The sequence below is a fragment of the Sus scrofa genome, chromosome 14 (genome assembly GCF_054392235.1).
Source record: "Sus scrofa isolate SSC_HxYL_T2T_F1_AM1 chromosome 14, Sscrofa_HxYL_maternal_Yorkshire_Landrace_v2.0, whole genome shotgun sequence".
In the NCBI taxonomy this organism is placed as follows: domain Eukaryota; kingdom Metazoa; phylum Chordata; class Mammalia; order Artiodactyla; family Suidae; genus Sus; species Sus scrofa.
This window is the reverse complement of record NC_139396.1, coordinates 158080325-158104704: the sequence shown is the minus strand read 5'-3', so window position 1 is coordinate 158104704 and position 24380 is coordinate 158080325. Positions and strand designations below refer to the sequence as shown.

General features: G+C 49.1%; 1 protein-coding gene across 6 annotated transcripts in view; it reads left to right on the top strand.

Annotated features, from left to right (window-relative positions):
- Positions 1–24380, top strand: part of ADAM12 (ADAM metallopeptidase domain 12) — a 380482-nt gene that overhangs the window by 224812 nt on the left and 131290 nt on the right. For all 6 annotated transcript variants that reach the window (XR_014827150.1, XR_014827151.1, XM_084995853.1 and 3 more), the window contains exons 4-5: positions 8121–8199; positions 23917–23993. Coding sequence is in view for 4 of the 6 variants with exons in the window: in XM_084995853.1 (XP_084851979.1) it covers positions 8121–8199; positions 23917–23993 (156 nt within the window). In the remaining 2 variants the exon portion in view is untranslated. The remainder of the gene's footprint in view (positions 1–8120; positions 8200–23916; positions 23994–24380) is intronic.

Genomic DNA, 24380 nt, shown 5'->3' with positions numbered 1-24380 from the left:
TTGTTCATACAGATGTACAGTTCTAAATTGTTAGGCTCCCAAAATGCTGGAATTGTAACCAAAAATAATTTGAATTTTATAGCTAAATTGAATTGAGTGCAAGGGAAACAGTGTAAGCCCCATTTAGCGCTGTGCAAAAAAAATTCTTTCAGAGAAAGAAGAACTATGATTTGCGGCTGCTTATTTTTCAGACCTTCAGATTCACATGTTGGCATGTCTTCCTGGCAAGGCAGGGTTGACCAGTGGTTAGGATGAGGCTGGCTCTGGAGCCACATAGAGTCAAGGTCAGTCTTTACCTGCATGGCTGGGTGGCTTTGGACAAGTCATTTCACTTCTCTGAGTGTTTTCCTCTTCCTAGTCAGGCAGATGCTCACCGTCCCTACCCCACAGGGTCTCGGCCAAGAAGAAGAAAGTGCACTTGACAAGCAGGTGGCCCAGGGCCCAGCATCCTGTGAGCCAACAGCAGCAGGAGTGGAGGGAGGTGGCCAGGCTGAGAATGATGACACAGCGATGGTGATGGTGCTTTGCTTTCAGTCTCCAAGTCAAGAGCCCAACGCTTCAGTTGAGTGACAGGCTCTGATGACGTTCCCATAAGGAAAACAAAAGGCGTGCGTGTTGGTAAAGACCGCATTCTGAAAGAAATTCAAGCAAAGCCGAGACGTAGAAAATACCAGATCTCTGATTCTTTTTCTTGGTTCCATTTCCCTCCTATTACTTCACACCTCAGTGCACCGTCTCCGTAGAGAATTATCCTGTTGTCTGACCTCTCCATGACGTCATTCGGGAGATCCCATGACGTCAGCCCTGGATCCCAGGATTCCAGCCAGCCTAGAGTCCGCACTGAAGCCAGCGTGAGTTCTTCCAAATGATGGAAGAATCCAGAATCCAGTCAGGGTACATATTGGCTTTTCTGCTCAATCTTTTCTCTATATTTTCTTAGCTCCAGTTGAGGAAGAGATGCTTTTCAATCAAGGATATTCTCCTTAGGAACTTGAAAATCCCAATCATGATTTTTAATTAAGACTTTTATTGCCTGCTGCATTCTGTTAATGCCCCAAGCAGTTTATCCTTCACAGGAAAGTATGTGTGGCTGAATTTCCAAATTCTCATAAAAGAAAGCCATTACCCAAATTTATATCTGAATGATTTTGTAATTTGTGGAATAATAACTTGCAGTGGAGTAAATCTTCAGCAGGAAACTGGGCTGGATCCTTTGCATACCCAATGGGTCTTCCCAGGAAGATCCCTGAGGCCGTCAGTGTTTGTGCGATTTAATTGCATCAAATATCTGAAGTGCCTTCTGGTGTTAATTGACAGACAAGAGCCATCTTATGATGCTTGTGCAGGAATATGCTGCCCCGAATAAACCTGCAAACCAGACACATAGTCTTCAAAGAAATCACAGGCAAATGATGACATGTCATCAATGAGATTTTCATCTTCTAAGTAACGGATGCCAATCTCTCAGCTTTCCTTTCCTGTGTCTCTCATTTAAGCAGTTCTCACATTGATGTTAAATTGTCAGGGTTGGTCATGATGACATGAGAGCATCTGGAACTCTTTTTTTTTCTTTTTTTTCTGTCTTTTTAGGGCTGCACTTGCAGTGTACGGAAGTTCCTGGGCTAGGGGTCGAATCACAGCTGCATCTGCTGGCCTGCACCACAGCCACAGCAATGCCAGGTCCAAGCCGCGTCTGCGACCTATGCTGCAGCGCACGGCAACGCGGGATCCTTAACCCACTGAGGCCAGGGAGCCACATCCTCATGGATACTAGTCCGATTCTTAACCCACTGAGCCACAACCGGAACGCCAGGAACTCCGAAACAGCAAGGAGCTAATGTGACAATCCCCACACTACGCCTCCTCCACGATAGGAGATAAAAGTCTTGAAACATATTTCCTTTATTGCTAAATCGATTGACGTAGTTTGAACACCTCCCATCCAAACCGGGTCGCTTCCTGTAATAATGATTCTGTGTGTGCCATTTGTTAATGAAGCATCTGCTACGGGGGAGGCATTATGCTAGGCTCAGGGATAGAGTTTTTGCCCCTTAGCTCATCCCCATGTGGGAGAAGAGATGTCAACAAGAACTAATATAGAACAGGGTAAGTTCTGTAACAGAATCTTGGCAGAACATGGAGAGAGGAGGAGGTAACTTACTCCCAGGGTTAGGGAATAAAAGAGCTCCCTCTCCCAGAGGTAAAAGTGGGCAGGGGTTTCTTCCTGATTTCCTCTGCTTTGGGGAATAAAACATGTCATTTGGTTGAAATCCACCTCATTGAAATGTTATCACTAAATTATATAATGCTACATTTCGAGTAGGAGCATTTCAGGGAGTTCCCTGCTGGTGTAGCAAGTTAAGGATCCAGCATTGTCGCTGCTGCGGCTTGGGTCACTGCTGTGGCAGGGGTTCGATCCCTGGCCTGGGAATTTCTATGTGTTGCCCCAAGGGTGCAGCCAAAAAATAATAATAATAATAGGATCATTTCAGTATTGATTAAAAAAAATCAAATTGGGTGTGTGATTTTTTTATTCCAATACTGAAATCATTTTAGAAAGGCAACAGATTTTATAAGTAAGAATATTATATCTACTTCATGATGTTTCAGGGGAAACTCTAAGTAATCATTTTCAGCCATATCCACCCGAAGTGAAATCAGACGTCACCATACTCAACCCGAAAGGACACGGTTATACCTCTTCTCACACAAAGCAAGGGTGACCTGTCTGAGGGCCTCCGACTCCGTCTTCATTCCAAGCCTCCCCCTAAACCATGGGTTCATAGCATCCGTGACTGGCTGGACATCTCTGAGCCACTGTCCTCAGGCACCTTGCACTCAACTCGGCTGAGGCTGAGCCCAGCCTCTCCTTTGCCTTCCTGAGGCATGAATTACCCATCTCAGTTGATAAGTGAGGTTCCTAATTCTGTCTCCTGATTTTTCATCCCAAAGGCTCCTGTCCTGGTCTGGCCCTTCGGAGGCTCACACCAGCCTCCTAATGACCCTTCCTGCTGCCTGCTCGTCTCTTCAGCATCTTATCTACATGACTGTCAGGGTGGCCTTTAGCTCCAAAGCGTGCATCTGCTCAGGTTGCAGACATGTTTGACAGCTCCCTGTTGCGTGGCATAAAGTTCAGGGACATGTGTCCCCAGCCTGCCCATCTGAACAATGGCATGTCTCCCTACCTCAAACTTTGCCCCTCACTTTTACATTGCCGGTGCCCATCGCCCACAAGCATGCTGCTTCTGTACCCTCCATGCCTTTGAGGGTGTAGGAACTTTATCTGGAACATTCTCTTCTTCATTCATTCACCTCCCACCTCCCCACCTCCTGCCTTACTAACCCCCTGTCATCCTGACTCCTTCCCCATCTTTCATGATTCCCTTGGATACCACCTCCTCCAAGCTGGCTTCTGGGTTAGAAGCCTTCCTTGAGCTCCCACAATGCTTTGGGTGTATCTCTATCATGGGACTCTGATTGCTCTTTGGGCCTGTCCTCCACCAGATGGTGAGCTCTTGGGGTCTTACGCCCAAAGTCCAGCACAATAAAGGTTGGTTAAATGAGGGACTATGGAGGCACCACTTGTAACAACAAAATAAATGGAAAACAGCGCAGTCAATCCCTGGCGTTTTGTTTTCTGGTATGGAGAGGAATAGAATGCCTCGTTAGATCAGCTAATCTAATAAGTAGAGAAAAAGAGTGTTCTCATGAAATTATGCATTCACCTTCTGTCTCCAGTTGCTGACATAGAGAATCCATCTAATTGGATTTTCTCCTCGGGGAAATCTAAAGAAAACGGGTCCATTGCTGTCACATTTCCAACATGGCCATTGTCCACCCACCCCTCTCTACTGTCTCAAGAGACCTCTGACTTCTGGCTCCTTTTAAATTAAACTTGCATCTCAGAAAGCTTCAACGGAGAGCTTTCTCAGTTTCATCCATGGCTCCTTGGCAGGTCTTAGCACCTGCGAGGGGTGTGAGTCACATATTGCAGGGTTGGTGGGGAACAGCCGTAGACAAACGAGAGTGTGCTGCAGTGTTCCCTCAAATCCAACCATTCGTGCATCATCCATCATCAATCTGCCTGCTGTTCCACTCAACGTGCATTTATCCAGCCCTGGGCACAGCGCCTACAGCAGGCACTCAGCAGTTCTCTCTTGACCAGCTTGTAAAGACAGCACCACACAGCGGTGAAGAGAGGAAGTCCTGGAGCAAACCACCTGGATGCTGCCATGTACAGCGTGACCTGATGAGGTCAGCTAGCTTCGCTGTCTTTAGGTGTCCTGGTTTAAAATAGTACTTAACCCACAGAGCCAGAAACTAGAGATAAATCTATATAAAGGCTAGCCCGCTGCCTGGGCTGGGGGTGGGCCCACAGTGAGCAAAGAGCCTGCTTGTGGCTTAAGTTCTTTAGGGGATATAGACATAAGCAGATGAATAAACAAAACAGGAAACTGAAGGGGTTTCCTATGATTCAGGGAATGGGGAGGTGAAGGCTACTTTACATAAGATGATCTGGAAAGGACCCTTTGCAAAGATATAAATGAATACCTGAAGGAAGCGAAGGATCAGCCCATGAAAAGCCAGGTGGAGAACGTTCTAGGCACAAGGCAGAGCAGAAGTGAAGACTCTAAGTGGGAGAGGGTGTGGAATGGTCTAGAAGGAGTCAGGAGGCGTGTCCTCTGGGGGAGTGTGAGCCATGGGAAAGTAGGCTTCTAACCCAGTGGGCCCCTGGGAGACCATGGAAGGACTTGGGATTGCATGAAGTGGGAAGGGTTTTTAGTGGGGCAGTGGCATCACCCCAAAGTGGGACCTGGACACGGTGACTGCCCTAGGCTCTTCACTGCCTGAAGGCAACGTGGGTAGACTGTCTGGCACTAGATGAAATTGGAGCAGAGAGGGGTGGGTTCTGATATGTGGTGGGTGGACCCTGGTCCTGAAGGATGGAGCATTGGCTTCCGAGGCCCTGCCATCCAGCTTCCCTCCGTCTCTTAACCCAGTTTCTCATGGGAACCCGGTCTGAGCCCTCAGGGCTGGGGCTGCGGCAGGCAAGCCTGGACCTCCATCCTCGACGGGCATCCTCCCTCTGCTGAGTGAGAAGATGCCATGCTCCCAGGGGCATCCATGCACCTGAGCTGTAAGCTAGTGTTTCTTTTCACCCAAGCGTGTGTCCTTGGGTGCCTTAGCTGTAGGGGGGCACCCTCAGGCATCCTCAGCAGCCCCCAGTTCACCCTCCATCAGTTACAGCAGATATAGGAGAGGACTTCTGAACTTGCTAGAGCTCAAAATGTGATGGTGCTTGTATTTCTGTTTAAGTGGCAATTGGATACAACGACAAATAGTTGGGTTTTTCAGGCAGAACTCTTCATGGGTCTTTGTAATTCTGAGCCAAGTCATTTTAAAACCTCATCATTCATTTCACTGCTGTTAAACCCCCACATTTCTCTTGTCTGCCAGTTTGCTGACTTGAATCTACCAAAAGCTCACTGTCTCCAATCCCTGGCTTTCCAGACGAGTTTTCCATATTTCTCATCTGTGAAGGGGGTCAGCTCCCCAGGTATCTATCTGAACTAGCTTTCCGTCAGGAAGCCTTGAAATTCTCTTTTTTCAATCAATGCCTCCTCTTCATGTTATTCTTCTTAGTATCAGGTGTTGCTATACTTTGGCCTTGTTTAAAATGAGGACCCAGCATTGTTAGGAATAGAGTTACTAAACTGTTAATAAAATCAGCCATAAGTCAAAGAAAATGCTTAGTGAGTAGTAGAGAATATAGGTAATACTGGTATCATTTCAATTCTATGAAGCGTTTCTTTTTCTCCTTTCTCTGCCATCTGGAAGTTGATGGAGCCGCCTCCTTCACCACGACCACTAGGCTGTGACCGGTCCTGCCTCACGAGGACGGTGGCTTCTGCTTGTCCTCGCTGTCACCTGTACTCTGGGCACCTGTGGCTCTGTCCCCTGCCCCTCTCTGCCCCTTTAAATGACCCACCTCCCTGTTCCCACCCCATCTCCCTGCCTCTCTTCAGCCCCCTCCCCCCAAAATGGACCTTCCCCTCCGTCCTTGGGCCACCCCCTCGCAGTGACCCCCATCAAGATCAAGGTCACTGCCTCCCACGTCTTCCTGGAATTCTTCCCGGTGAAGGACCACCACCACATCCTTCTCCAAACTCTTCATCTCGCCTCATGGCCTCCCCGCCCTCCTTCCTCTGCTCCCGACCCTCTGGAGCAGGAGCTGCAGGCAGGGAGCCTGCCCCAGGGGTCCGGGCACAACCGGGGGGCGGAATGCTTAGAAGATGGGGGTTTGAGACCAAAAGCCAGCAGGGAGGTTAACCTCCTCCTCCTCCAGTGAGATTTACCTCCTCTTGAGCCGAGGGAAAAGCGAGGGATGCGGAAGACTCCCTGAGCTTTCTCCGTGAGTGTGAGAGGTTGTCTGCATTTTGTATTTTTGGCACATCCTTCCCCAACCCTTGCTGTTAAGTAGGGCTCAACTCAGACCCACTGTAAGGGTCTCACTGATTTCCACCAGGCACGTCCTAGATGCGTGGAGACTCGCATCGAACCGGGAGATGACTCTCATTCTGAACTTGGCTGGTGGGGGTCGGAGGAAATCTGACTCCGTAAGGGAATATTTCTCGTCTGTTGCGATCGCAGCATCACCGCTCGGATTTCTTCCCTTCCATCCTTATCCGGACTCTGGTTTCAAAACCCAACCAGCTGAGGACAGGGAAAGGCGAAGTGGTGGGCCCCCGAGGAGCCTGGACGAGCGTCCCTTTCTGTCCTTTGTCGCAAAGAGTAATGGCCGTGTTTTCCGGGGACAGCGTCCTCCTGCAGCCAGAGGCCAGGCTGCAGGAGGCGCACTTTCGTGAAGCTCTGAGAACAAAGAAGAGAGACCTCTTCTCCAGGAGCCCAGCTCTGCGCTTGTGCATGCAGCAAGGACCATTCCCAGTTGCTTAACACGGGGTGGAGGGACCCCAGCAGAACGAGTGCTGGGAAGAGTAGTCCCTGGGCGGGGAGGGCACAAGCATCATCACTCCGCCCGCACCTCCCGCCAAGTCCAGTGTTTCGAGCAGCTCTCGGCTCATCCTCGCCCGGACAGACCAAATCCCGGTCTAGAGCCCTTGCCCGCCTCCCGCCAACCTGACCCCCAGAGTCCAGACCCTCAAGTCTCCTGGCTTTGCCATCCTCTGCCTGGAATTCCCTTCTCCTCCCCGCCCTCCTCTGCAGGGCAGACTCCACTCCATCCTCTATAAAGCGTGCCCTTGTCACTCCACTCCACCTGCCCTGCCTCTGTTCACCCAGGAAGACTGCTCCTGCCCCCTGACGGCCCTCCCCTCTCTGTATTGTGTTTAGTCTGTCACCACACCAGGCAGGGTCCTTATGTATCTTTATATCCCAGCACCTAGTATAGCCCTGGCACATAGTAGGGGCACAGGAAACATCTGTTGCAATTATGCTGAAAAGGATAAAATGTGCCCATGACAAGAGAAATCAAGAAATAATTTAAAACCAAGGAGTTCCCTGGTGGCCTAGCGGTTAAGGATCTGGCGTTTTCACCACTGTGGCTTGGGTCGCTCCTGCAGTGTGGGTTTGACCCTGGTGTGGGAAAGGCATACTCCCTTTCCCTGCAAAAATAAGCAAACAAACAATCTCAGGCGTTGCAACCATCAGTGAAGAGCTAGTGGACTGCATATAATTTTAGTTAAGATAAGTGATTAAGGTTTTGCTCCTCTATCAATTCATCCTAGGAATTCAGTATTTCAGTGTGTCCCAAATCATTTTCCTCACTTCCTATAGCACTGTTTTCAACATTTCATATACTCTTCTTTGGCATTTTAATGCGGGCAGCTGACTCCCTCACCTCCTGGAGAACAAGCAGTGGCAATATTGTGGCTCACGAAATTATTTTTCCCATGGGTAGCTTAGCTGCTGATATTCGGCAGCGGGGCTTTGCGATTTCCAGGGGGTGTCACAACTCAGAAATCCGCGTGTGCTGTTGGTAGAAGGACGTGCGTGTGTGCAGGCATATTTGCACACCTGGGTGTGTCGGAGGCATGGGGCGGGGCCCACGTGTACTTCAGGTGCTGCCTTTCATCTTTTATGTTGTTTTTATTTTTCCACAGAGGTCTCATTGCTAGCAGTTTCACAGAAACCCACTATCAGCAAGATGGCACTGATGTTTCCCTCATCCGAAATTACACAGTAAGTCATGCACGCTTGGAACACCAGGACTCGGGGCTGTCAGATCTGTGCTTAAGCTCTGTAGCCATTTGATCCTAAGCAAAGTCACACCCCCAGATCCTTCACCGAGACCCCAGGAAGCGCTTGGGCGTCACTTGCTGTCGGGGCATTCCACTGTAACTCCAGAAAAACTTGGCCTTGGCCAGGTATGTGCCAGGACAGACCTTGAAGCTATGGCTGGATTGCAGGCTGACCTTGAAACCACCTGCTAATGACGACAGGATGCTAAGCTGAGCAAACCTTTCCTGGCAAAACCAAGCCACAGGTAGAGATGGCCGTGTGTTCTCGTGGCACCGGGGGTCAAGGACCTGGCGTTGTCACTGCAGCCGCTTGGGTCGCTGCTGTGGCGTGGGTTCTCCCTGGCCCGGGAACTTCCACATGCTGTGGGTGCAGCCAAAAAACAGAAGCAAAATTAGAAATGTTCAGAAAGCAGTGATTCCTGCGCTGAACATGGCCTCATTAAACTCAGAAAGAAGTCCCTTAAAGAAATTCAAAGAAAATCTCCGCTTAGCCTTTCTTTTATAAGTGTCTACACCGCATCAATAGGATTCTCTAGCACGGTTGTTACCCTAAGGTGGCATTTACCGCCTCTCAGCTTTTTAGCAGCCAGAGTTTTGTATGTAATTTAGACGAGATGCTTAATTGTATTCGTTCCTTTAACAAAGGATGACTGTGCCCAGCCTCACGTGTGAACGTGGGCACTGAAGAGCATTGCATTGCTACCCTCTGGGACCAGGATGGTTACTTGTTTTAAGGAGCTCTGGGTGTTTGTTTTAAAGAGAATAAGCTTAGAGAAAGGCCTTACATTTATAACTGGAGCGTGGTCAAGGAGCGGTTGTTGCTGCTGCCATCTCTCCCTTCTCTGCATTGGGCCACCGCTTTTCTTTACCACGCTCGCACTTATAAACGCTTTACCTTCAGGCCTGCAGCAGTATGTGGAGTGAGCTTATGCAGCTCTCCCAGCCTGAAGAAACCACATGGAAAGCTTGGTAAATTATAAGCATAGAAGAATTTTTGTTCATGCCCGGCCGAGCCAGAGAAACCCCTGGGAGGCAGGAACCAATAAAGGGTGTAAGGTGGGGAGCAAGTCGGACTGGGGAGTTGAGGTCATGGGACCCCAGCGGGTTCTTCGGGATCCAGAGGGAGGACCTGGGCGGGGGGGAGGGGGGTTGGGTTAAGAGATAAAGGCATTACAGGAGAGGATCCTGCAAAAGCTGGAGACCCCAGAGAGATGCTTCCTCTGTGAAAAAGGAACAGGGGAGACGCCAGTCCAGAGAAGGGGTAGCAGAGGGAATTGCCTCTGGGGGTCCTGGATTTGAACAAAGATTTCATTACAAAATAGAGAAAGTGCAGCCCCGGCCAGACTCATAAAGTGTATGTTTGGAATGGATTTCCAGTGTCTAATACCAGCCCCGGAATGGAATTCCAGTCAATATAATGACCTCAAAACTGGTCCCAAGTCAGCAACCCTGAGTCCCATGGGCCCAAGCTGAAGCCAACCCCAAATAGTTCTAGAGGGATATTTCTACAGCCCAGATTATATGAGATTCCCAAATCAAAAATAAAGAAGAAGAAAAATATTATTGAAGATGAGCTCCAAATCACAACTATAGAACACATTATTTTATTTTATTTTATTTTATTCTAGTCTTTTTGAGGGCCACACATGTGGCATATGGAAGTTGTCAGGCTAGGGCTCAAATAGGAGCTGCATCTGTGACAGCTCACAGCAATGCTGGATCCTTCACCCACTGAGCGAGGCCAAGAATCGAACCCACATCCTCATGGATCCTAGTCAGGTTCGTTACCACTGAGCCACAACGGGAACTCCAGAACACATGATTTTAAAAAGCCAGTGTGAAGTTCCCCGGTGGCCCAGTGGGTTAAGGATCTAGCATTGTCACTGCTGTGGCTTCCATCTCTGGTTTGGGAACTTCAGCACACGTGCTTCCTTCTGGCCTGGCTGAAGAAAAAAGCGGGGACCGGTGTAAGTGACAAGGGAAACAGGAGAATAAGCACCTCTAGGAATGTGAAATGATAGAAAAATCTTAAATATTTTAAGAATAGACCCAGAGTTCCGGTCGTGGCACAGTGGAAATGAATCCGACTAGGAACCATGAGTTGTGGGTTCAATCCCTGACCTCGCTCAGTGGGTTAAGGATCTGGCATTACTGTGAGCTGTGGTGTAGGTTGCAGATGTGGTTTGGATCCTGTGTTGCTATGGCTGTGATGTAGGCCGGCAGCTGTAGCTCCGATTGGACCCCTAGCCTGGGAATCTCCATGTGCCACAAGTGCAGCCCTGAAAAAAAAAAAAAAAGAATAGGCCCAATAAAAATTCCAGAAATAGAGGAAAAAAAAACCTCAAGAAGCACTAAGGCTGCTCCCCCTTCTGCTTAGGCCATGGGGTGGGCAGTCCATTTCTCAGCAGCATCGTTAGGGAGCTGTTGCTTGTTTTGAAAGGCAGAGGAGAGAACAACTACAGGTTTGCACCTGTTGAGTTCATGGTGGGACAGCCGAGGAAAGTGTTCAGTGGCCGTCAGATGTCTGAGCCTGGAGGGTGGGACACGGACAGAGGCCACCAAAGGACAGCTGAGGGTTCGTCTCACAGTAAGTGAACGTCGGTGCCCTGACTTTCACTCGACTTTCTTGTTCTCTCTTTTTCTCCTGCCAAGAGGATCTCATTTAAAATATGCTTTTAGTGTTAGCACTAAGGCTTTCCTCGCTGTGTAAATTGTTGTTCCAAGTAGAATCGAAAGAAGGAAATCCTAGAAGTTCTTGACCATAGACCGGGTCCTCCAGAGCGCCATTCTAGATGGTTGTGAACGATGGTTGTCAAACAGACCATCTAGAAAGATGTCAGATAGGCTTCTGGAGGTATTGCAGCCGTTTCAAGGCTTCCGGTTCAGTCTCCCTGAGCAGTTTCCTCTTCTTCAGCTTTTTTTTTTTTTTTCTTTTTTTTTGTCCCTCTTTTCTTCTCATTTGGGACAAAAGAATGTGACAAGGGAGGAGAAAGAGAGGGCTTGATAAACCAGCAACTGCCAGGGCTGTTTGGGATGGATCGCAAAAGCTGAAGGCTGTAAATCCAGGCATCTTAGAAGACAGCCTGGACGGAGGGGCTTGGAAGGTTAATAGCAGTTGGCTCTGTCTGGGGGAGACTCCGGGTTTTTCCGTTTTCTGTGGTTGTTGGGTTATGGAGGAGCGGTTATGTTTCTCCTCCTCCTCATCTTTCCAGGAGGTAACTGGCTAGACCCCTCTGCCCCACCCGCTCCTCCTTCCCTCCCCGCTCCCCATGGAGATGGGGAGAAGGAAAGAGGTCTGACCGTCTGCACCTGAGATACCAGGAAGGTTCCACTCCTTGTGCTTCTCATTGGGAAAATGTACGAAAGCCTTTGCTGTAATAGACGGCCAAAGAGGACCACAAATATTAACTGAGCCTGGACCATCAGAAAGGCATGAAATCCCATATCGTTTGAATGACATCCCATTCATTTCCAGGGCAAATGTTTGCTGTCAAAAAGGAGTAGATCCTTCTACAGTTGGCTTGGACTGAGCAGGTCAGGGAAAGGAGGGCAGAGGAGCCGCCTCTGGTAACCCTGGTCCCTGCTAACTGGGCAGGGGCGGGGGCGGGGAGAGTCCCTGCCTTGGAAAGGCCACGCGCTGGCCTCGCAGTCTTCCCTCAGTCAAGGAGGCGTGAGCCTTGCCCGCCTCTCCGCGGAGTATTCTAAGCAACGGTCTTCTGCTGCCCCAGCCTCCCCAAGATGGGGCCCGAGGCTTGGCTGGTAAGAACAGGGCAGGGGTGTTCCTGTCATGGCTCAGTGGTAATGAACCTGACTAGTATCCATGAGGACGTGGGTTCAATCCCTGGCCTGGCTTAGTGGGTTAGGGATCCGGCGTTGCCATCAGCTGTGGTGTAGGTGACAGACTCGGCTTGGATCCTGCATTGCTGTGGCTGTGGGATAGGCCGGTGGCTACAGCTCCAATTGGACCCCTAGCCTGGGAACCTCCATATGCCCTCAGTCCTAAAAAGAACAGAGCAGGAAGACAAAGGGCAACAAGGGTTGGAAATCACAGGAAGGTTCTCTTCTACCCTGACCTAAGATGTATCCCCCAAGGGAATATCCCAGACCCCTCCTTTGGAGGTGAACTGATCTTGTTTTTGGATCATCATCAGACTCCGAATCTGTCTTCAGTAGGTGAAGCCACTCCTGCTTTAACCATTAGCTAAAAACCAGTGACTTTTCTTGTAACCTGGGGGCCACCGTCCCCCAGCCCTTTGAGCAGCCCTGAGCTGTCCGCCGTGTTCCTGGGAAGGCGAGGCGTGAACAGGCTTGTGTGCTAAGGAAAACTCGCACCCTGGACAGTCAGTCCTTCCAGCAGAAGAGCCCCCCCTCAGGGGAGCTCAAGGCCTCCCTCCCCTGGTATTATCTTTTGTGGTGAGGAGGCAGACACAGCTTGCGGGGCGGGGGGGTGTTTCTCTTGAAGCAGGCTGGGGAACACAAAGAATTGTGCTGACTCACCCCCTTTTGCCCCAGAGTCAGCACACAATGAATTTCCCTCAATTGAAAATTATATGTAAAAAAGAACCACTTTGGGGCTGTATTTCTTCTTTAATTTAATCTCTCAACAATCCATGTAAGCTGGTTGACGAGCAGACGGGTGGCTGATTTTAATTTTGAAATTGATCCCCGGTCTTTCCTCTCTCTGTTGTCCTGACGGGGTGATGCGATTGTGGCTTTTTCCTTTGTTGGCCACATCTAAGGGGACAGAATGTTTTATATTGTCTCTTTTAATCAGGCCTGGGGGGACAATGCACATCATATCTGTGCTATTTACATCCCAAAAGACCACTCCGGGGAAGGCCAGAATGGCCCTCCAGAAAAGCATCACCAGTGCTTTGGGCCCGATGCTTCCTTTGTTATCTACATGTTGACGGAGCCCCTGTGCAGTGCCCGGCCCTGTGACTGCCCCTGAGAATGAAAACAGACTAGGAGTCCATGTGGGGCGGAGGGGGGAAAGTGCCATCATTCCAAAGATCACAGAGCAAATCCAAATCTGTGCAGAGTGCCCCGGAGGAAAGGCTAAGGGGCCTCCCCTGGTCTAAGGGATCATAGGCGTCTTCACGGAGGAAGGAACAGGTGAACCAAGATCTGAAGGTCTAGGAGGTGTGAACCAGGGGATGGGAAAGGGAAGGACATTTCAGGCCGATGCCAAGTTTTACTTGGAGGTGGGAAAGTGTTTACAGTTTGACTGTCTGTAGGACTTGGAGGTCAAGGCAATGATTTGGTTGTCATGGGGGACCATGGGTAAAAGCTTTCAACCATTGGGATGTCATGACTAGGGATAGGCTTTGGCAGATCCCACTGGCTGCGGCATGAAGGTCATCAGAGGGGGCAAGGGCAGAGATGCAGCAATGTCAAAGTCGGGCAGTTGGCTCTTGGGGAAGAGCCTGGAGCGCAGGTAAGAGGAGATGGTTGCTGAAGCCAGGGGTGCAGAAATGGGGAGAAGGAAAGAGACCTGACCCTCTGCACCTGAGCAAGACCTGGGAAGGTTCTATTGATTGTGTTTCCCACTGGAAAAATGTATGAAAGCCTTTGCTATAATAGACGTCCAAAGGGGACCATCAGTGGTAACAGAGGCTGGACCATCAGAAAGGCATGAAATCCCATATTTTGATCAAAAGTATCATTTGAGTGACATCTCATTCACTTCCATGGCAAATGTTTCCTATCGAAAAGGACCAGAACCTTCTACAGTTGGCTGGGACTGAACGTGTCAGGGCAAATAGATGTTAGGGAGCCAACCACACTCCATCTCAGCTAGCGAGGACCTGAAAGGTGTGAAAAGGTGATTCTGGAGAGAGGAGGGAAGTCAGAGATCATTCCCATCTCATATGTGGACCAGGTATAAGCAAGGCCTGTTACCAGATTCTTAAGCAATGATCTAAAATGGAATTAATTTCCCTGCCATCCCCATACTCCCTGCGCGTCTAATTCCTCAGCAGTTCCTAGCTTACCTCTGTCACAAAAGGCTGCTCTTTCTCGCGCTGACTGAGCCGCTAAGCATCCCCTCTTCCTCTCGGTCCTCACCTGGGGTCCTGTATGATTCCCACCTTCCCAGCCGCCTGACACCCCCTCCTGATCCGCTGACACTTCTCCTTCTTCTCAACTGGAAATGTCACAGCCACCTGCCATTTTCCTCCCACTTCTAATCCAGCCATACCACTTCTGCCCACGAGATCCTTCTAGAACATCCTCTATTTATACTATTCCTTCTCGAACTTGTATTTTTTTTAATTACGTGATTTCAGTCAAGTATCATTGATTGACAATGTTGTGACAATTTCTGCTGTACAGCATGGTGACCCAGTCATACACATATATATATATGATCAAAAGTATATATACATTCTTCTTCTCATACCATCTTCCGTCATGTTCTATCCCAGGAGACTGGATAGAGTTCCCTGTGCTGTCCAGGAGGACCTCATTGCTTATCCAGTCTAAATGTCGTAATAGTTTGCATTGACCACCCCAAACTCCCTGTCCATCCCACTCCCTTCCTCTCCCCCTTAGCAACCACCCACAAGTCTGTTCTCCATGTCTGTGTGCACTTGTAGTTCGATCCTCCCAAATCATCAATAGCTTCCTCAGTGCCTCCTCAAGCCTCAGGTCCAAAGTCTGACGCAAGAATTCCCATTCCAGGATGGGGACATAGCCCACTTTTCCATGCATGCATTTGTTTATTCATTCATTCATTCACTCACTCAACAATGAATGTTTGTTGAGCCCAATATGATAAGAAATAAATACCAACAATATGCCAGGCGATTTGCAAAGCACTTCCTTACACTTTGTTGTTTGGTGCTCCCAATAAATCAACTTTTGCTATTTTTATACCCAGATGAGGAATCTGAGACACCAAGGACCTAAGTAACTAGACCAAGCCCCCAGCTAATAAGGATTCAAGCGCACACATGGTCTGAGGCTAGAACCTGCTCTCCTAACCACGATGATGCAGGCAAAACTCTGGGGTGTGTCTTTTGTATGTCCCCGGCCATGGTGCTTGCGGCATAGATATAGTCTCTAAAACTGTAGCGAGGTGGATTCAGGAATGGAATGGGGTGGCTTCTGTTTGCAAAGAGAGACCCAGCAAGTGCTTCTGGGGGAGAGCAGAGGGTGCTGTGCTGACCCACAGGCCTGGGCCACGGGGAGGGGGCCCAGAGTGCTCTGGGCATGCGCTGAGTACATTGCTCAGAAGCCCAGTAGAACTTCGATCCCCAAAGTCCAGGGCCACGTGGCAGTGGGAGGGAGGGAGGAGGACACGGTCCCCATTCTCGAGAAGCGTACTGCCTGACCACAGAAGACACCATGTGCTCACATCAGAGGGGCTTTAGGAGCCAAACCCGGGAAGAGCCACATGCACGTGGGCTCTGCAGTGCCGTCCCAGAAGGACTCCAGGCTGGGTGACTTTCCTTCTCTGAAAGAGACAGCCTTCTGTCTGGGAGTGCAGTGTTTGTCGAGGGTGGAATCACAAGCCAGGGAGGCAGGCAGCCCAGGTTTAAGTCCCAGCCTGAGCCCGAACCAGCTGTGAATGTGAACATGAAACAGTCCCTGAAGCTGGCACGCCGCCTAGAAAAGTGAGCCTGTCGCAGCCACTGATCTGCTTTGATGACAGAGTCACAGTGTTTCTTAACCCCGGGACTGTCTGTTCCTTCTGAGGTCCTTCGTGTTTCAGGAAAATAAGAGAGAGGAAGCTGTGGGCGAGAAAGGAGTTGATGAGCTGTGCTAGGAACTGGGCTCCTAAGGCGTGTGTGTCTCCATGAGGGGGCCACTGGCCCCAGCCCCTCTGACCTGCTCCTGCCACCCCGCTCCTGCTCCTGTTCCCAGATCCCCACGAGGTCCTGCACAACAGCCAAGAAGGTTCAGAGCCCCGAGTTAGGAGCTAGTGCGGCAATGGTGGAAACCCCACTTGCTGCTCGCTCGGGGGTCGCCTTCACTCCCACGGGTTCGTTCATTCATTCAGCACAAATGCACCGAGCTGGGGTGCAGTGCAGAGGCGGATGGGCACAACAAGGGCTTTGATATGTCCTATGTCCTAGATCTGTGACAATCCCTTAGGTCTCACAGATTGTTTTGAGCCTCGCACCCTGGGCAGCAAGTGTCAATCCCATTTTACAAATTAAAAGCCAAGACGGAGTCTCAAACCAGGAGACTTCCAGCGCCGGCTCCGTCCAGCGCTCTTACTCTTATTGCAGACTTGCTCTTTCCAGGCGCAGTTTGCACGGCGCTCCCTGAGACGGGACGGCGAATGCTGTTTCGTAAGCTGTGTGCTCTGGTGCCGATTTCCAGCACAGCAGAGTCATGTGAACGGTCCCCAAGGCTGGTCCTTTCCTGTCTCTTAAGCAGACACGGTTCTTATTGGAGCGGGGAGCAGGGATGGTTGGAACAGGGAGCAGAGGCAGCGCAGGGAGCTGGGCGTGCTGACAGATTTCACAACAACCCGTCCTGTACACGCTCAGGGCAAAGTGCAGTGTCACCCCGTCAGAGAAACACACGGGGCCTCCAAGTCGCTTTTTCCCTGCCTTGACTGCCCTGTCCCCTTGTTTGAGTCTCAAGCAAACACGTAGTTTGCGGGGTCTGATGCTCTCCGTACGAGGCAGGAGAGCCCGGAGCACAGGGGTGCCGAGGCGCAGGTCAGCCGCTCGAGCGCACACCTACGCACACGTGTGCACACATGCCCTCACTGGTCCTCACCCCTCCGATCTGCAGATCTGAGTTTGGAGATGACTTGACTTTCCTAGGATTCTCTGAGTGACGTTTGCTTCTGTGTTTGTGTTTTAATTTTTTTATTATAGTTGATGTACAATGTTCTGTCCATTTCTGCTGTGCCGCCAAGTGACCCAGGTATACGTATAGAGACATTCTTTTTCTCACATTATCCTCCATCAATGCTCCATCGCAAGTGATGGGACCCAGTTTAGGACCTCATTGCTTATCCTCCATATGCGACCGAGTGATGTTTGTGATGAGGCTCCAGGGTCCTGGAGAAAGGCTGCCATCCACGTCTGCAGATTACATGATAACGTCTCATCCTCAGGGCGCACGTTCGGAGCAACGCAATTTGAAGGGAAGCCGTCCAGGCTGCGGTTGAGAGGCTCAGATTTCCGTCCCTGCTCTGCCGTGAACCGACTCTGTGACCTTAGACAGTCATTTAGCCAGTCAGGGTCTCAGTTACCACATCTGTGAGAGGAGGTTGGTCTTGGACAGCCTGAGGCTCCCTTCCAGCCAGAACAGGGTGTGATTCAAACGCTAAATCAAGATGGTTTGTCACATTGCATGTGGCGGGGGAGGTGCTATCCAGTTCCCAAGGAAAGGGGTATTGAAAAGGATTTTGCTCAGCATATTCCCTCGTGGAATTTGTCTGCCCGCAGTCCTTTGGAATCACAAGGTCAGGCCCATTTTGTTAGCATATAAAATTCCTTTCCTTCTAATCCACTGAGAGTTGGGTAACAAATTTTCTTTTACTTCCCAGAGGGAAGAGAGTTGAAGGCTCCTGTTTTCAAGCTCACGAGTTCGTATTCCATATTCCTCTCCCCCCACCACCATTCTATTTGATTGACAGTATTAAACAGAAGGAGAATTTATTTTACTGGAGGGGGGACATGCATTAGGTTAAGTAATAAGCATATAAAATACATGGTTAGAGGTTTTGTAAAGGAAAAGATGTAATTTTGTGGTTATGCATGTTTGGGACTATTTTCTGTGTTCTGTTTTGTTGGTAGAAGGAGAATGCATTAGATCAGCAGAACGAGGCCGTGATGACTGCAAATAGCATGCTGTCTCGTTCAGCCGAATCTTTAGGGGCTCAATCATGAGAGAAAGAAGGAGATGGTACAGTTTGCCTCTCTTGAGGCAGTTGGGGGCGGATGCGGTCTGGGGAGGCTTGCAAGGGTAACTTTTGTGATGGACCGATCCAATGGGCTCTGGGGCACCTGACCTCCAAGGCACACGGAAGGCTGTGTCTCGCACTGGTGTGGCCACATCTAGATCCTGCAGGCCACGTGTTCGCAAGTCTCCCCAGCCTGGCAGGTTCTCAGCATCAGTCCACAGGAGGCCACCTGGCCTTCAGGTATGCAGCCACACATTCATCTGGAGATTTTGCACTGCCGGCCCCCATGTGATGCTACCTGCACTGCTCCCTCCACCTCGGCCCCTGCCAGAGGGGGTCAACCACCCACCCCCGAGAGGAGGGGGAGCAGACATCTCCTCCATTTCTCGTAGTCAAATTCCCCCCCCCCCCCAGTGATGTGGCACCTGATGTGACGCGTATGACTTGTCCGTTTATCTATATGATGACTTTACTACGTTAGGAACAGGAACGCAAAATCGGATCTGTTTACGCGTTTAGTTAGTCGTGTTGAAAAACATAATACTTCATGAGATTGTGATTGTTTTGGAGAATCTGGAATTTGGAGTTCTCGTAAGAGTCGGGGTGAGCAATGGCTTGTTACTCACCTGTGGACAGCAAGTGGTCCCAGAGCTAAGAAATAAGGTGTTGACTCTGGCGCAGAGAGAGGCGGGACTGTTTGAGGACTGGTGGGGAAGAGCTAGAACGTGCCCCTTCCTCCTTTGTAAGCAATGCTTCAGCCTTCTTGTTGAACTGGAAATGAATTTCATACTAATTTGTGCTCAGCTCATGCTTTAATGAGCTTATGTTTCTGGGTATTTAATTTGAAAGTACATTTGATAAGTAATCTATTAAAAAATAAATTGAGCCTGAGAATAAGTGTGTGTGAAATTTGAGACCTCAGTCATGACAATTATCGTCACTGCTGGGTTTTTAATTTTTTAACCCTTACGGGGCTTCCTATAGTAACAGTTCGCAGTCCTCTAAAACAGAACAAATTATTTAATGTATAAGAACCTCAAAGATGGGTCAGTAAGGAGTTCTCTTGTGGCTCAGCAGATTAAGGGTCTGGTGGCGTCATTGCAGTGGCTTGGGTCACTGCTGGGGCATGGGTTCAATCCCTGGCCTGGGAACTTCCACATGTCAGGGGCACGTCCAAAAAAGAAAAAAAAAAAAAAGGTGGGTGAGTCAAAACCCAGTGATTCTGGTTACCCCAGGCAGCCACCAGCTGGGACCCTTCACTTTTTTTTTTTTGGCCACCCCAAGGCACATGGAATTCCCGGGCCAGGGGTCAGATCTGAACAGCAGCTGCAGCAATGCCAGGTCCTTTAACCCACTGTGCCAGGCCAGGGATCGAACCTGCATCCCAGGGCTCCAGAGACGCCACCACTTTTTGAGTCACCTGTGCTCTGACATGCCTGCTCGGAACCCAGGGCTGGAATTCCCAACCCTGTGCAGAGGGTCTGGCACCCCTCTGATGCCCTGGAGCACTATAACCTGGTTACACAGCCCCTCCTGTTTAGAGAACTGTTATCACACCTCCCTTAAGTATCCAAGAGCGAGGGGACCAGGGGGCCTTTCAGAAGTTACTTCTCACGAAAGCTGAACAGGCAAGCTAAGCTGGCAGCAAGGATCTCCATGGCCTGGCTGGATGCCAGTGTGGCTGGACAGGTGTCCCCCTCCACTCTCCCTCATGCACCCTTTCCTGAGCCATGGGCTCATTGGAACAGAGCTGTGATTCTGCACTCCTGCGCCAGAATCTTCCAGACAAGCAGAGGCCCCCCCTCAAAGCTGCCCCCCTCCCCCATTGCCCACTGTCTTTGTACCTGCTTTCCCTCTGTGGGCAGGTCCCTCTCCCACTTTTGTCCCTGGACCCCAAGCATCCCGCTCCTCAACGTTGTTTGGGTGTCCAAAAGGAGCCCATGAAACTTCCATCGTTTGCAGTTGGTATAATCGCCAACATAAAAAAGCCAACTACCAACTGTTCAGCTGATAAGATGGTCCAGCAGAGGGTCTGATAAGATCAACTTTAAAAAGAAAAAAAGAAATCTTCCCTTTACATGAAAAATAACCATACACAAGATGTAACAGAAAAAAGATCCTATTGGTCATAAAATCTATGTAATACCTAGACATAAGCTTAACGAAAACTTTCCAAAGCCACTTGAAAAAAATCCAAAACTAGATCGAAGGACCTAAAAATGGCCTTATTATAGGGAAAGACATGCCATGTGTGTGAAGAGAAAAACTCATGTGCAAACTATAGCTCTTGACTAAATCAACCTACGCATTCACAGTAGTCAAGCTGAGATCCCAGTGGATTGTTGCAGAGCTTGAAATTTGATTCTGAAATTCACCAAAGAGGAGGTCCTGTTGTGGCTCAGAGGAAACGAATCTGACTAGTATCCCTGAGGATGCAGGTTCGATCCCTGGCTTCCCTCAGTGGGTTAAGGATCCAGCGTTGCCATGAGCAGCTCCAACTCGACCCCTAGCCTGAGAACATGCAGCAGGTATGGCCCTAAAAAGACAAAAAAAGTAAAATTCACCAAAGAGAAAATAGGCATTAATAGTGTAGAAACTTTTGAAAAAAAAAATTAAAAAACCCCACTTGCTCTCAACAAGGTTGCCAAGACAAAGTTTGGGGCCGGGGGGGAATAGTTTTCTAACAAATGGTCCAGGATACCTGGACATCCACACACACAAGAGTGAACTTGGACCTCTATTTTAAGCGTATTTGAAAATTAATTCAAAGTGAATCAAAATGTAAGAGCTAAACTTATAAAACTCTTAAAATACAGGTGTAAGTGTGATGCGTTCAGGTTAAGTAATGGTCTCTCAGCTACAGCACCTGCAGCGTAAGCAAGCAAATGAAAAAATGGAGAGCTCCGACCTCATCAAGATGACCAGCTTTGGTGCTTCTTCAAAAGACGTCAAGAGGGTGAAAAAACAACCCACAAAATGGGAGAAACCCTTTGCAAACCATATATCTGATAAGGGTCTCGTATTCAGATTATAGAAAGACCTCTTCCAACTCAATAAGGAAAAGACAAAAACCCAATTTAAAAATAAGCAAAGGGTATGAATAGACACTTCTCCAAAGAAGATGCCCCAATGGCCGATAAGCCTGTGAAAAAATGTCCGACGTTGTGAGCTATTAGGAAGATGAAAATCAAAGCCCCTGGGAGATGCTGCTTCCTGTACACTGGGATGTGTATAAGCAACAGCACAGGCAGCAAGCAGTGTGGGTGAGGATGTGGCGCGCATGCATCCCTTCCATGCAGCGAGACTATAAAATGGTTCAGCTGCTTGGGGAAAGACTGGCCGGACTTCAAAACGTAAAGAGTGTTACCATATGATCCAGCAATTCCACTTGTAGGTTTATACCCAGAGACCTACCCGTAGCATATACCCAAGAGAGCCAAAAAAAAAGAAAGAAAGAAAGAAAAAAATATGTCCACACAAAACCTTGTACACACGTGTTCATGGCAGCATTATTCATAATAGCCAAAAAATGGAACCAGCCCATATACCCATCCACTGACGAATGGGAGACCCCCACGTGCTGCATCTGTGTGATGTAATTTGATTCAGCAATAAAAAGAAATGAAGTGCTAAGACTTGCTACAACATGAATGAACCCTGAAAACATTATGCTAAGTGAAAGAAGCCAGACACAACAGGGCACATTTTGTGTAATTCCACTTAGGTGACATGAAATGAGTAGGATAAGCAAATCCACAGAGACAGGAAGTCGTTGCGGGGTTGCGGGGGGCTGGGGGATGGGGGAAGGGAAGTGACGGCTAATGGGCGTGTGAGGTTTCTTTTTTGGGTGATGGATGGAAATGTTTTGGAATTAGTGGCGATGGCGGCACACAGCATTGTGGAGGTACTAACACCCTTATCGGTATGCTTTTTAAAGGTGAATTTTACATCCAAAAAGAGAACTTGTGCTGATATCAAAATGCACCACAGAATAGGGAGGAAAACAGTGTGATGCTGGCCCAGGAATGGACACACAGAGGTTTGCCTCAGTGAACTGGCACAGAGAATACAGGCGCGGAGCTGCGCATTTATGTGGGGTTTCCATACATGAGGAGGTGGCCTTTCAAAGCAACGAGAAAAGCAAAGTGATGCTAGAGAACAACCAGCTCTTACTTTGTGGGGAAAGTTCGATTCCCACCTCACACTTCCACAAGAATGAATTCCAGTTTGATGAGAGAACTAATTCTAAGACTATGAAAGTAGAAGATCAGAGAGGACATATGTATGGCCTTGGAGAAAGCCGTCGGAAGCAACCTTTGACTTTATAAGAATTAGAAATTCTGGACAAAATGAAAAGTATCCTGGGAGTTCCCATCATGGCGCAGCAGAAACGAATCCGACTAGGAACCATGAGGTTGTGGGTTCGATCCCTGGCCTCGCTCAATGGGTTAAGGATCCCAGCATTGCCAACGAGGCTCGAATCTGGCATTGCTGTGGCATAGGCCAGCAGCTGTAGCTCCGATTAGACCCCTAGCCTGGGACCTTCCATATGCCATGGGTGCAGCCCTAAAAAGGACAAAAAGACCAAAAAAAAAAAAAATCCTGTCAGTTACAAAGACATTTCTCACACAGTCAAAATGTTAATATCCTGATAATATATAAAGAGCTTCCCAGAATCAACAAGAAAAAGTCGAAATAACAAATGTATGGCAGCATTTCATCTCTTCCTTCTGATTCCCTTTTGGATGATCCCCAGATTTGGCCCTCCCATCAGTGACAGAGAGATCACCTCGGCCCCTTTCTTGTGGTATTAGCAGCTTTCCCCGGCCACTCAGTCCCACCTGGTCCTCTTTTTTAGCAAGCTCAAGGTGGTCTTTGGAATTTTGTCCCTATCGGGCAGAACACCTGCACACCCAGCCCTGCTCTGGAAAAGGTGACCATCTGTGGTCCTGACTGAGAGCTGTGTGCTGAGGCTGAAACCCCAGCATCCACTTTAGAAGATGCAGCCCTCTGCTGCAGGACCCCACGCTGCCTGCATTCTGAGCGCTGAGTGCACTGAGCGTTTCTTGACAGCCAGCCACTTGATTGGGGCTGCAGCATAACCTTTTTTCAACAGCAAAATCAACCTTGATTCTGGACAGGTATCTGTCTTCCCTAAGGAAGTGTCCGTGCTGTGGTTTGTTTTTGCAAGTGACATTATTAAAGAAAGGGAATCTTGCAGGCATGTCACACAGAGATTTTTGTCTTCGAAGATCTTCCTGTGTTCCTGTCCTGCTAAGAGAGACTTTTCCTGCTCTCAGTTGGGCAATTGGAGATCCCTCTATCTCTCCTCACCCCCCTTCCTCCCATCTCTTTTTCTGTTTTCATAAGCCAGAGATTTAGGCCTCGTTTTATTGCATTTCACAAGGTGCTTAAATACCCCATATGGTTCCTCATCTCATTATAGAAGACAATTTACATGAGCATAAAATGGCAATGGCAATGGGATTTGTTCAGCTGCTGGATTTTGTAAAACATTTTGTATCAGGGCTTTCCTGAAGGGTGTCAGAGGGACAAGAGTGGAACTGGGATGCGTTGCAAAACCCTATTGATAATCTCTAAGGAAATCAGATATGCCTGCCATAGATCCTGGCGGGGTCATGTCGGGCTAGCATTAAATATGACAACTACAGCCTTGATACTTTATGCAAAAGAGAATTCTGTAGCTGAAAGCAGGGTGGCTGGAGGCAGCTGGTCGATCGTGAGTGGACATGAGCAGACATGACTGAACCTACTTTCTCCTCCTTTCAGGGTCACTGTTACTACCATGGACACGTGCAAGGGTATCCTGGTTCCACGGTCAGTCTCAGCACTTGTTCTGGTCTCAGGTAAGCGACCTTGGCCTTGGCAGCTCTGGCCTCAGGGACAGCTTCTGCCGCTTCTCCAATCACCCAAAGCACTAGGGAGAGAGGCAGGACTTGCCTGGGCCTGGCAGGACCAGGACTGGGAGCTCCTCACACGGCCACTCCGGAGCGTTGCAGCCCCCCCCGCCCCCCACGTCAGCTTCCCCTCCGCCGCCCCCCTTCAGGGCCATCCTCGGGCCTGGTGGATTGGCTGGGCTTCGGCATCCAAGGATTTGGGGACTATCTTTTGTTTATGCGGCTCGATGCTAAACAATTCCTGGTGTTTAAAAAATAGGACCTTAGGTATTAGCATGTAAGCTGCTTGCTCCATAAAAACGAAACAGGCCTCCTCTCAAGAGACAAAGGAAGGGA